At 40.8% G+C, this 13,748-nt stretch overlaps 1 protein-coding gene across 5 annotated transcripts in view; it reads left to right on the top strand.

Moving 5' to 3' along the window:
- The window catches only part of kidins220.S (kinase D-interacting substrate 220kDa S homeolog), a 125,203-nt gene extending 112,843 nt beyond the window's left edge, over positions 1-12,360 (top strand). For all 5 annotated transcript variants that reach the window (XM_041565051.1, XM_041565052.1, XM_018265920.2 and 2 more), the window contains 5 exons: positions 5,535-5,672; positions 7,579-7,677; positions 8,663-8,887; positions 9,204-10,413; positions 10,558-12,360. In XM_041565051.1, the coding sequence (XP_041420985.1) occupies positions 5,535-5,672; positions 7,579-7,677; positions 8,663-8,887; positions 9,204-10,413; positions 10,558-10,580 (1,695 nt within the window). In that variant the 3' untranslated portion in view covers positions 10,581-12,360. The remainder of the gene's footprint in view (positions 1-5,534; positions 5,673-7,578; positions 7,678-8,662; positions 8,888-9,203; positions 10,414-10,557) is intronic.
- Positions 12,361-13,748: the final 1,388 nt, after the last annotated feature.

Here is a 13,748-nt window from a genome sequence, read left to right as displayed (position 1 = left end):
TTCGCGAAGGATTCGGGTGTTCGGCCGAATCCAAAATAGTGGATTCGGTGCATCCCTAATATATATTTTTATTAGCATGCGAGATGCATTCAGTTCCTATCCATTTCTGCAGGATGAGCAGTTTACTGTAATTTTTTCCCCATACCTAGCTCCATCTATCTTAAAAGTGCAGATCAATATCTCCCTGCAGAGGCAATCATTTCAAAATGCATTAACATGAATTCTTTAGTTCAGTATCAAGAAAAGCGAGAAAAAAAGCAAAGCTCCTGCCATGGGGCTCCTTCCATTTCTCATCGCCTTTCTTTCTATTTATTTATTTATTTTTTGAAGGGCTTAGAGGGAGCCGATGCAGACAGTATAGTCCATGCAAATGTGAGAAGCAATTTATGAAGAAAACATTTGTCAGTGTGCAAGCTGCTCGAAGAGCCGTACGTCTACAAGGCGAGATGAGATGTACCTGTTTTGAGTTGTTTAAGGCAGATTTGCATTGCTTTATGGACGGCAGAAAGAGATAAAGCTTTCCATAGAAATTCTTTAGAACACAGCGGCAATTGGGGTTTTCATGCAATTTCATTTAAACAGCTGCATTCTCGGTTTAATATAAATACTGGCCATTTCTCATTTCCATACAGCACCCGAACGCTCTGCCAATGACTTCACTTAACTAAAACACCAATTACTCAACACTTTCCAAGGCTTTTTTTGGCATTACCGTATAATGTTGCTTTTTCCCCATTGTAAAGTAGATAATACAGAATCCAGCAGTATAAATGAAGATGAATATTTATAAGCAGAGAGATTGTGACATATATATCTTGGCACTTAGAGAACGTGACCCCCGTCTCAGCCGTGTGCGTTGGAATGAAGAGAACTGACAACAATGCTTGGAACAAAGATACGTCCCAAGTGTTCTGCTTGTCATTAACAGACTTAATTTCTCTCTAAAGGCTAATCTTTGTAGAGTATCTGTAACAAAAAAGAGATTATTGGAGGGAGAACTCGTAGAGAAAAGAGCAAGCCGGAGAATTTGCAAGAGATAAAGGGACAAAGAGGGAGAAGAGGAAGAGAGAGTGCAGAATGGAGAGAAGAGGGGAAGGGGTCATGATAAGAGGGGAAGGCGTAGCGAAAGAAGAGGAGAAGGCGTAACGAAAGAAGAGAGGAAGGCGTAACGAAAGAAGAGGGGAAGGCGTAACGAAAGAAGAGGGAAAGGCGTAACGAAAGAAGAGGGGAAGGCGTAGCGAAAGAAGAGGGGAAGGCGTAGCGAAAGAAGAGGGGAAGGCGTAACGAAAGAAGAGGGGAAGGCGTAACGAAAGAAGAGGGGAAGGCGTAATGAAAGATGAGGGGCAATCCAAACGAAAGAAGAGGAGAAGGCGTAACGAAAGAAGAGGAGAAGGCGTAACGAAAGAAGAGGAGAAGGCGTAACGAAAGAAGAGGAGAAGGCGTAACGAAAGAAGAGGGGAAAGTGCAACGAAAGAAGAGGAGAAGGCGTAACGAAAGAAGAGGAGAAGGCGTAACGAAAGAAGAGGAGAAGGCGTAACGAAAGAAGAGGAGAAGGCGTAACGAAAGAAGAGGAGAAGGCGTAACAAAAGAAGAGGAGAAGGCGTAACGAAAGAAGAGGAGAAGGCGTAACGAAAGAAGAGGGGAATGCGTAATGGAAGAAGAGGGGAAGGTGTAATGAAAGAAGAGCACAAGAGAGTGCAACAGAGGGAACATGCTTGCAACAGTAAAGACCACAAACTTCATCACTGCTGAAGGACCAATGATTATTCGAGGGCTGCTATTTTAATACTCGAGTGGAAAAACATATCAACCCAAGGGGTAGATCTATCAACGGTCAAGCCTTGCATTTGCTAAAGGTGCCTTGATCACAAATGATGTGCTGATCCATGTTGCAATACCTATTTATGATACAGGTATAGGATCCGTTATCCAGAAAGCTCCAAATTCCGGGAAGGCCATCTCCCAAAGACACCATTTTAATCAGATAGTTATAATTTTTAAAAATTATATTTTTTTCCCTGTAATGAGAAGATCCCGGCTAAGATATAATTCATTCTTATTGGTAGCACAACATCGTATTGGGTTTATTTCATGTATAAATTATTTTCTACTAGTCTTAAAGGGATACTGTCATGGGAAAAAAAAAAAATCAAAATTAATCAATTAATTGTGCTGCTCCAGCAGAATTCTGCACTGAAATCCATTTCTCATAAGAGCAAACAGATTTTTTTATATTCAATTTTGAAATCTGACATGGGGCTAGACATATTGTCAATTTCCCAGCTGCCCCAAGTCATGTGACTTGTGCTCTGATAAACTTCAATCACCCTTTACTGCTGTACTGCAAGTTGGAGTGATATCACCCCCTCCCTTTCGCCCCCCCCCCAGCAGCCAAACAAAAGAACAATGGGAAGGTAACCAGATAACAGCTCCCTAACACAAGATAACAGCTGCCTGGTAGATCTAAGAACAACACTCAATAGTAAAAACCCATGTCTCACTGAGACACATTCAGTTACATTGAGAAGGAAAAACAGCAGCCTGCCAGAAAGCATTTCTCTCCTAAAGTGCAGGCACAAGTCACATGACCAGGGGCAGCTGGGAAATTGACAAAATGTCTAGCCCCATGTCAGATTTCCAAATTGAATATAAAAAAATCTGTTTGCTCTTTTGAGAAATGGATTTCAGTGCAGAATTCTGCTGGAGTAGCACTATTAACTGGTGCGTTTTGAAAAAAACATGTTTTCCGATGACAGGATCCCTTTAAGGTGTGAAGATCCAAATTTTAAAAAAAACCCAGGTCCCAAGCATTCTAGATAACTGGTCCCAAACCTGTACATCCAACTTTAATCAAGTGGAAGTTTTCTCTCTCTTGCTCTATCTATCAGATACAACTGATATCAAGGGCTATTTGATATTTAAAGGACCAGTAACATCAAAAAGTGAAAGGGATTTAGTAACAACAATATGATGTACTGTTACTTTGCACTGGTAAAACCTGTGTGTTTGCTTCAGAAAAACTACTATAGTTTATATAAACAAGCTGCTGTGTAGCCATGGGGCAGCCATTCAAGCACAGGCTACACAGTAGATAACAGATAAGTTCTGAAGAATCCCATTGTATACTACAGAGCTTATCTGTTATCTGCTGTGCACCCTGTGCCTTTTCTCCTTTTTCAACATTGAATGGCTGCCCCCATGACTACACAGCAGCCTGTTTATATAAACCACTTGAGTTTCTGAAGCAGACACACCAGTGCAACACTACATTACATTTTCATTAGTTTAAACCACTTAAATTTTTTGATGTTACTGTTCCTCAAAAACTCCTCAAATGAGCTGGAATGATGAGATTCAAGAAAGTTACTGCAAATAATATAGTATAACATTTCAACTGAACTCGATCGGGATTCAGAATCTTTCTTAAATACAGTCAGATTAGAATAAAATCAAGATTAAGAACATGATGGCGCTAAATTTAATTATTCACAAAATCAGCACCTGATATTTGGTAAATGTGCCTCTTAGTGTATCCCTATTCAGAATGTCCCCTATTGTACCCCAAATATCCTTTACCAGTTTCCCACATTTCCATTTATGTAGTATATATTGTGCCCTACATAAAATGCCAATCAGCTGTTGATAATTCCTAGGGAGAATGTAGCAAGTTCTCCAGTCCTTGGGTTGGGCAGTGATTTAGCTTTTTTTCCCCATCCAAATTTTTTCCGCTTTATTAATTATTTTGATCTCAAAAATTTCTCCAACACATGCTATTAAAGTAAAAAAATATAAATTTTATTCACATCAGTAGTTAAAAAACATGTATAGTATTCCCTCTAACGCCTAACGCGTTTCATGCTTACCCAGCACTTAGTCATAGGCAGAATTCTGCCTATGACTAAGTGCTGGGTAAGCATGAAACGCGTTAGGCGTTAGAGGGAATACTATACATGTTTTTTAACTACTGATGTGAATAAAATTTATATTTTTTTACTTTAATAGCATGTGTTGGAGAAATTTTTGAGATTGTGGTTTTACCTCTGTTTGGTCACTAGAGGTCTCCGACATGCTTACTAACAGTATTTATTGCTTCTGCTCCCAATTTGATTTAAATAATTAATTATTTTGGCCACTTTCATATTTCAAATCCCACTTTTTCTATTTACTTGGTTTTGTCGATAACAGTGTTGAAGGGATCAAGGATATAGGTAGCTGCTGTGCTGCATTCCATATAATTGCATATCATTTGAGTGCAAGCTTGCCTGCTCCACGTCCCGGAGCAGGACTAATCCCAGGGTTTAACAGCCAGAGAATATCCATACAAGCAGGGGAAAGTGCAGTGGAGCAGCTTGCCAAAGCTGTTTTTATTTAGATGTCTTGGGCTGAGCTTTTCTTGTTCGAGAGCATTCTTCACTCAAATACTCGCTCCTCTTGGACCCGGTCCCAGTAATGAATTCTGAGCTTCTGTTTTAATAGCACAGTTATAAATATCTTCATAACTTTTTCTTCCAAGTGGAGGCTCTCAAATCAGTGGGCTAATGCATCAAACACTGTATAAATCCTTTCCTTCCGTGTTTTAATATGAATTCAGCGTATATATTGGCAAGGGTATGAATGAAGAGAAATGATACGTTTCTTGATTATGGGCACCAAGCAATTTAGCTGGCTGTCAGTTGGATTTTTTTTATGCTGCTGGTTTATCTGCTCCCTTAGCTGAGGGTTTGGTGGGCCAATGGATATACTGTTCCTTTTTTAATGAATCTACAATAAATATTATACTTTTAATTTTGGTGGCCCTTGTGGAAACCTGATACCCCTTTTTTTGTATGATGCTGGTTTATCCGTTCCTTAAGCTGAGGGTCTGGGGCTGGTCCACCAACAGTGACCAATATTTTGTGTCCTGGTCTTTTTTAGTTGGGGGTTTAAAGGAGAAGGAAAGGCTAAAATGAATATATATATAATATAATTATATAAATACACCAGTAAATCCTCAAAGTAATGCTGCTCGGAGTCCTCTGTCAAAAGAAACACCACATTTCTTTCTTTCTATTGTGTACACATGGGCTTCTGTATCAGACTTCCTGTTTTCAGCATAAAGCTACAGGGCTAGGGCTTGAGCATGCTCAGTTTGTTCCTCTCCCCCCCATCTCTGCTGTAATCTGAGCCCAGAGCTATGAGTAAGCAGGGAGAGACTCAGGCAGGATGTGATGTCTTACCAAGCTAATATGGGAGCTGCTATCCTAAACAAACAGAGAGAGCTTTTACAGCGGTTTACTATTAAATATAGTCATAGTGAGACAAAATAATGGTTATGGCATGCAGACCGGTATTTCTTCAATAAGCAGATGTCTTGATTTTTAATGTCCTAATTCTGCCCTAACCACAGCTGTCCTATTTTTAATTTCCATGTTTCCGTTACACAACCAAAATCATAAGTGCCGATTCAGATTTTGAGATTGCACGACCCCTTTTTGTATGCATTCTAAATGCTGTGTATTAACTTTGTGTTTATTATCTCCCTCCCAAATATGTAGGGTACCGGCAGCTCCGTAGCAGGAGCACACACTTCTGCTTTAGCCTCCTTGAACGTGGACGCTGTGTGTGAGAAGCTAAAAAATATCGATGGGATTAACCAGAGTATGCTGGCTCAGTACATTGCAACCATACGCAAGGTGAGTACAGTCTGCCTGCAGCCTTTCTGACAAATATTTTTGTGTATTTAATCTCCAGTAAATCCCACTCTGATGCCAACATTGCCCTTTTAAATTATAGAATATTCCTCAGGAATGCCCAGTAGAGTGATTTTGGCAATGACGACTGGTATAGGGCATGCAGTGTGTTATGTAACCAAGCCCTAATGTGGCTAAAGTATGTATAGTTTTTTGCCCTATCAAGCTCACATTATTTAAAGTACAGGTATGGGACCTGTTATCCAGAATGTTCGGGACCTGGGGTCTTCCAGATAACCAGTCTTTCTGTAATTTGGATCTTTATAACTTAAATTTGTTAGAAAATCCTTTAAACATTAAATAAACCCAATAGATTTGGATAAAATGGAGTCTTTAGGAACCATTTTGTAATTCAGAGATTTCTGGATAACGGGTTTCCAGCTAATGGATCCCATACCTTTACCATCAAAAGACATGCACAATGAAACCATCTCTTAAAAATATCCATAAACCAGACCAAAATCCACGCATAGCACCCAGCTGGTAGAATTCAATGGTTTATTGTTGGAATGCACACATCTCATCAGTTGCCCTGGGTTACTAGACCCAGGCAAACGTTGTGCCTTTTATTATATTACTTTGTCATTTAGTGTGCTCCAAAAAGTTTTAACGTTAGGGTTTCATGATACAGAATAAAGGTGACCATATACAGGCCGATAAAAGTTGCTAACAGAACGAGTTGGCATCTTATTGGCTGTGTATAGGGCCCTCTGATGGATTTGCTGGGCATGATCTGCCTGAAAATCAGCCAGATATCAGACCAGTAGCCCTGCTGGTCATTCCAGTGTGGGGTTTGGGCTACTGAGCATGACACACAGGCGGACGGAACAAGAATAAACAAACCAAGGCAGTCCTCACTCCAAGGGGATTTTAAGGGCAGAGACACACGGTCAGATTCAGGGAGATTAGTCGCCCGGTGACAAATCTCCTCTTCTTCTGGGGCGACTAATCTTCCCGAACTGCCTTCCCGTCGGCTAGAATGTAAACTTTGTTTTCTAAAGTTGCCTCACAAAGGAAACTTCAGACGACTTTGAAAAGCGAAATGTGCCGAGTGCCATCCCGCCGTCGATTTACATTCTAGGCAGGGGGAAGGCAGTTTGGGGAGATTAGTCATCCAGAAGAAGAGGAGATTTGTCGCCGGGAGACTAATCTCCCCAAATCTGACCATGTGTCTCTGCCCTTAAAATCCCCTTCATACAGCAGTCGAGCTGGCGTGTATGGGACGAGCTCCGCCATTACCACATAATATTAGACTTTATTTCACTGCAGGGAATGGTAAAATGTTAACTTTTATTAACTAATATACACCCACAGCGAGTTCATAAAAGTAGAAAACGTGCCATTGGCTCAGTATCCAGGGTCCCACTATAAACTTCAATCTACTAATGGCTCACATTTTTATTATGTCAAGAAGCTTTGGCTAAATGCAAGAATTTTATAATAAGATGGTCTATCTCATTCATGGTGAGGAAGAGATTTAACTCAGAAAAATGTTGTGAGTACTTGCGCCAACTCTGTTACTGCCCTTCCTGCAAGCTAAAACACCTTTATGTTGCTGTCCTTTTGCTTACACTGGAAGGCATAACCTCTTCATATAGTGCCTTAAACTCTATGTCAGAGACTTCTTCCCCAGTATACAATAGAGAAGTGCAAGGAGTGTCAGCCTATAGGACAAGACAGACAAATAAGAGAGTCTTCAAACCTGGCAGTAGGCCTGGCACTTCAGTATCATATTATGTTGGTAATAAGTAATATTTATCATGGATGCGACTGCAAAAGTTTATGGATGATTGGCAGCTATATACCCATAATGCTTTGCCATTAATTTTTATTCTTCCCCTTCCTGCAGGCAAATATCAATGGACGGGTTCTGACCCAGTGCGCCATGGATGAACTGAAGAAAGAAATGAACATGAACTTTGGCGACTGGCACCTGTTCAAGAGTGCAGTAAGGGGATCCCCAAATTTTTCATTGGTTTTGCTGTTTGACATATGTCATATGGTCAAGCCAGATAGTGTTAGTGTCCCCTAGACTAGGGTTGAATAATCTTACCATTATTCTGTAGTTGTCAGTATCTGAGTCAGGCACCATACAGTGGGCATCAGTTTTTCACTCGGGCAACCAGAGGAATTGCATGCTCTTTGGGTTTCCAGCTGCTGGTCACACCTCTCGGATGGTGACATTGTGCGTGTCCTTTCTATGTCAATATAGCCGGTAGGCAATTTTAACAAGGGTTGCTCACGTGTATAGGGGAATGTAGGCAGTATCCCAACCTCCAAAGTATATATGGAAAGGAAAGCTGAATTCATTGGGGGTACAAATGTGTTAAGCCCTCACCGCATGTCAATTGAGTTGCTAAATGTATTAATGTCCAAGTTTCACTCCGCCATCTTACCTTTACGCACCAGGTTTTACTAAAATTGAAAATATTTAGTCTACTGTGCAAGTCGAAGAGGCCCATTTATCAAAGGTCAAATTCATGTGAATTTTTTTTAACTGTAATAAATTCGAATATACTTAATAAAAAAATTGAATATCTAAAACTCGAACAAATATTACCGACCCGAAACTCAAATCGAATTCGACTAAACTCGAATCTCCGAAAAAAACTTGAATGTCAGGAAGGCTATTAACATCTGTAAATGGGTCACTGGACCTCTCACATTGACTTATACATGAACTCGGCAGGTTTGATAAATCTCTGAATTCGAATCGAGTTTGGATTATTCCCAATTCAAACTAGTGAGTTTGACCAAAAAAAAATTGAAAATTCTAATTTCATATTCACCCCTTGATAAATCTGCCTCTAAGTGTAATGAGGGACGCCTGGGTAGTAAACGTAAGGTAAAGGGGAGATGTGCCATATCTTTCATTCTCAGATGTTCTAGTGCTGTGCACCCTGTAATAGTATGTGTTTTTATTCTTACTCTAGCTTCAGGAAATGAGAAGCTCTGATACCCAAGTGCAGCCTGAGGATAGCCGAATGGTCAGTGAGCCCAATAGAATGGTGCCACGCAGCGAGTTTGGCAGGCGCCCGGTTTCCAATACCGAGCTTCCTCACACTGAACTGGCCGGCCAGAACTATGACTACAGCTTCAGCTTCGAAGACCTAAACGCTCTTGGTTTTGAGGAGTCAAATCGCGGCATGGGCTGGCAGGTACATCTCCAGATGTTTTGTTCTTTCTGGGTTTATTTTATAGTACAAGTATGTTCCAAAGAGTTTTTAGTTTAGCTTTGACATATTTGCACAACCTAGTTTTGTCCCCATCACTAACAAGGGGCTCATTTTGTTTTATCTGATAGTAAATCCTTATCTTCCCCTCTGATAAAAGTATTGCATTCAGTACTGTGTTACTGTGCTGCCTGATAACGTTTTTAGGGCTATGTTGTTGTTGTATAATAATGTTTGTGATATTGCATTTGCTGTAGATAAAAACCATCATACATATGTTATTTTTGTGTTTGTTTTGCAGGGACGGGGACACAGGACACCAAGCCTTACCAGTCTTAATTCTCAAGAATCCAGTAATGACATTGTAAAGCTCACAGATAAAGTGCAGGCGGAATATAGAGATGCCTATAGGGAGTACATTTCCCAGATGTCACAAATTGAGGGTGCTGTGACCTCTGCAAGTGGTAGGTCTTCTCCTTTAAGTTCAGGGGGTTACTACATAGGACAGAGCACTTCGGTGAGTTCAATTCACTCTAGTTCAGAACAGGACAAAATGAAAGAAGGTGAAGCGAAGCATGAAGAAGGACGGAAACCATTTTTGATGAAAAGAGCGGATGTTGTTGACTATACATCATCAACTATTTCCACTTCTGATGCCTCTCCACTGGATCCTATTACTGAAGAAGATGAAAAATCAGATCATTCAGGATCTAAGCTACTAACTTCCAAGAAGCCAGCTGAAAGATCTAGCCTTTTCCAAGCACCTGATTTAAAACTGAAAGGAGCTGGATTGCGTTACCAAAAACTTCCAAGTGATGAAGATGAGTCTGGGACAGATGAGTCTGACAACACCCCACTCCTGAAGGATGGAAAAGACAAAAAGCCAGATGGCAATCTGGATATAAAAGCAGGAGAGCATGCCTCTGAGCCCATAATGGTCAACAGTAAAGCAAAGGAATACCTATCAGATGCTATCCTGAACAAGAAAGATTCTTCTGACTCTGGCATGAGATCCAATGAAAGTTCTCCAAATCACTCTCTGAATAATGAAGGAGCTGACGATTCCCAGCTTGAAAAGACAAACCTTATTGAGCTTGAAGATTCCCACTTACGAGGAAAGAGGGGAATACCTAACAGTCTGAGTGGCCTTCAGGACTCGGAAATCGCACGCATGTCCATCTGCTCTGAAAGTAGTCTCATTGCCAGCAGTCCTGAGGAGAACTGGCCTTCAAGTCAGAAGTCCTTCAATCTGAACCGCACTCCAAGTACAGTTACCCTCAACAATAATACTGCCTCTACTAACAGAGCCAACCAAAACTTTGAAGAGACAGAAGAGGCTAAAAGTGATTCTCCAATCATCGTAGTCCCTGGGTCAAGCCCTGTTCAGAATGAGAACATGAAACGTTTAAAACGAGGTCAACGTGCGGGTTACAGCCGGATGGCCAAAGAAGATTCAGAGCTGAACACTGTGGCTTCCTCCGATGCAACTGGCTTTTCCGAAGAAAGAGAGAGTATCCTTTAATCTGAGAATCAGAAGCCCATTTGTGTTCCTACCATCCATTTTTTTAAATTCCATTCATCATCTTTTGCCAATCTCACTCAAGCCTAAATTTTTCACCTATTGTGATCCTTAATTTTTTTTTGTGATGAACTAGAAAGTATTCAGATGAAAGAATAAATTCGAATAAAATTGTGATGGGCTGTAGCTTAGCATCAAACTGAAGCCTGAGAGAGAAGAATGAAGAGCATGATGAGAAGAAGCCATGGAGTCATCCTTTTATTTTCTTGAACCGCAATAGGCAGAACTTCTGAAAAAATCTCTATAGCCAGTGATATCCATACTTTCAAATAGAATTTAATATCTGGTTGCCAAAACGTAGAAGCTCTAGTTAGGCCTTGAACATTGTCTCCCTCCCCACTAAAGACAAGGTGGTAGAATTTCTTTGGAATCCATTGATCCATAACAGTTCTTGGGATTTTTGGAACCCCAGCTCAAATCTGATCAAACTGGATTTGATTCAGAACAAGTCCGAATGATTTGAATTAGCTCCATATTGATTGATTGCACTAGAAAAACATGTCCATGGCCATGAAGGCCTAGAGCAGTCATTCTGAGATAGCGAACTAGCGATCCATATTGATTTTTGACTGTCTTGGGGAAAAAAAATAGAATGAATTGAATCCCCTGCAGGATTTGGTAAGTCTGCCCCTAAAGGTGACCATAGACGTTACAATTATGAACTTTCCTGGACAAAATCTATCCACGAAAGATCTTCGTTTTAATACACATGTGTAGAGCTGAATTGTCAGAGGCAATAGAATTCTACCTGTATCTGATGATTCAGCACTAACAATGGCCGATGTTCAGGTGCCTTCAAAGGCGCCCGATCAATGAGCCGAATGATATCCAAGTCCTCTGCCGATATTGGTCGACTCTTCTCCCACCATCCACGTAGCGAATGTCATATGAAAATTTGTTTCCTACGCTATGATCGGTGCGTCTATGGCCACCTTAAGTCTTGTTTTAATCCAGAAGAACTCTGTTGACTTACCATTTTGCCTTGTCTAGGCTAGCTCCATCAAACTATAAAAGTTCAGTTGTTGATGTCCAGGTCCTCTGCTGATATTGGTTGACTCATCTCCCACCATACACGTAGCGGATATCATATGAAAATTTGTTTCTCACGCTATGATCGGTGTGTCTATGGCCACCTTAAGTCTTGTTTTAATCTAGAAGAACTCTGTTGACTTACCATCTTGTCTAGGCTAGCTCCATCAGACTATAAAAGTTCAGTTGTTGATGTTCAGGTGCAAACCTGAGAGCTTTGTTGAAATCCAGCTAATCCTAAGCATAAATGTATGGCGGGATGTTGTTGTTGAGTAACAGTGCTGCATGCCAAAATGTGTAATTGTGTGTGTTGGTGCCAGGACTGCATGCTGCTGGCCTCGGTCTTGTGAGAACTAGGGACCTTGCATGGGAAGGACTGGTCTCTAGCCTGTGGCTTGTCTCTCTGATAAGGAACAAATATAACTTGTTGTTTGGTGTGTTTATGTGACAGTTGCCAGGGGTCACTCCCTGTATTTGATAGTTTGGGGGGGGGGGGTGGCAGCAATTAAGCCAAATAACCCCTGTGTAATTCAGAACTAATGGGGAACATACAGTATTGCAGGTAAGACTGCCCAACTTTCAAATGTATTAGTTTATTAATGTCTTAAAGTCTTCTATTGAGTAGTGCTAGTCCAACCAGGCCAGCTGAAGATTGACTTAGTAGCGCTCAGCTGATACAGGCCCGTTTAGAGCAAGGGGAAGATAGCAATGCTGAAATACACAGTAATGACAGTATTTGTTGGACACGATATGTTGTGATGTTGCCTGTAAATGACACTTTATGATGTCAACAAAAAAATGGTATTATGTACATGTGTTGTGCCGTGCAAAATAAAAACTGCTGAAAATCTCTCTGCTTCTGTTTTGTTTGTTTTTATAATTCAACATTTATTTGGATCGTCCAAGACAGGTTACATTTGTTTTTGCAAGAATTAGCAGCTAAATGGCAAATAACATGAAGAGAGAATGTCTTATACACATAGATTACGGATTGTTTCCAGTTGTTAATTATACAAAAATTATCAAAGACGTATTGTGTTATACAGGTATGGGACCTGTTATCCAGAATGCTTGGGACCTGGGGTTTTCCAGATAAGGGATCTTTCTGTAATTTGGATCTCCTGTGTGCCTTATCTCCAGTGCTCCAGTGGAAACCTGTGCATACCAACCGACATTTGAAAAATGAAAGAGGGACACCCCCTAAATACCATGTCCATTTTACTAAATTTGGTGGTTGTGAAAGTTTGAACACATTTCTGGGAGTTTTGGTGCAATATTTTATGTGTTATAACAGTTTTGCTAATGAAAGTGAATTGCCCTTTAAGATGCTAGTCTCCGTTCTCCCAAGAGACCTGCTTATCTTAAATAGTTACAATTGTATCTTTGCTTATCTCAAATTGTTACAAAAGTATATAAGTGCAGTGTTTTGGGCTCTCTGCCAAAAAGCCTCTTATTTTAATTACGTTTCAGAAAAGTTGTATCTTTTTCTGGCTTCAGTGCAGGAGATCAAAGAGAAAGTCGGGGCATTTCAGTAACAAACCCGGGACTGCGGGCTGAGCTGCCAAAGTCGAGGCTGTTCTGCAGAAAACTGGACAGTTGGGAGGTATGGAGTGTGTGCTTATGGGAGGCGTAAGGACCAGTGGAAGGACCCTCTGGTCTAGGGGTTTTTGAATCAGAAATCCAGACCCGTGGCCAACCACATTCCACAATCCCAATCCTTCTCAGGCACTCCCTGACACACTCAAAACCCACTCAACCCACAAATCAATCCATCTTTCAGGGACGCCCTCTATCATCGCTCTCCCCCCCCCCCCATACCCCTTTTGATAATAGCCCTGAGTCAAATTATAACTTAAAAGAAATTCTCAAATTTAAAGGAGAAGGAAAGCTATGGAGGCAGTTTATTGCCAATAATGCAAGCTATAATACTATATTTATTCTGTAGAATGTTTTACCATACCTGAGTAAAAAGCTCTAGAAGCTCTCTGTTTGTTTAGGATAGCAGCTGCCATATTAGCTTGGTGTGATATCACTTCCTGCCCGAGTCTCTCCCTGCTCGCTTATAGCTCTGGGCTCAGATTACAGCAGAGAAAGGATGGGTGGAGAAGAGGAGCAAACTGAGCATGCTCACGCCCGGTGCAAGGAGGTTTAAGCTGAAAACAGGAAGTCTGATACAGAAGCCCATGTGTACACAATAGAAGGAAAGAAATGCTGTATTTATTTTGACAGAGAACTCAG

The sequence above is a fragment of the Xenopus laevis genome, chromosome 5S (assembly GCF_017654675.1).
Source record: "Xenopus laevis strain J_2021 chromosome 5S, Xenopus_laevis_v10.1, whole genome shotgun sequence".
Taxonomy (NCBI): Eukaryota; Metazoa; Chordata; class Amphibia; order Anura; family Pipidae; genus Xenopus; species Xenopus laevis.
The sequence above is the reverse complement of the archived record's forward strand: the minus strand, read 5'-3'. Positions and strand labels throughout refer to the sequence as shown.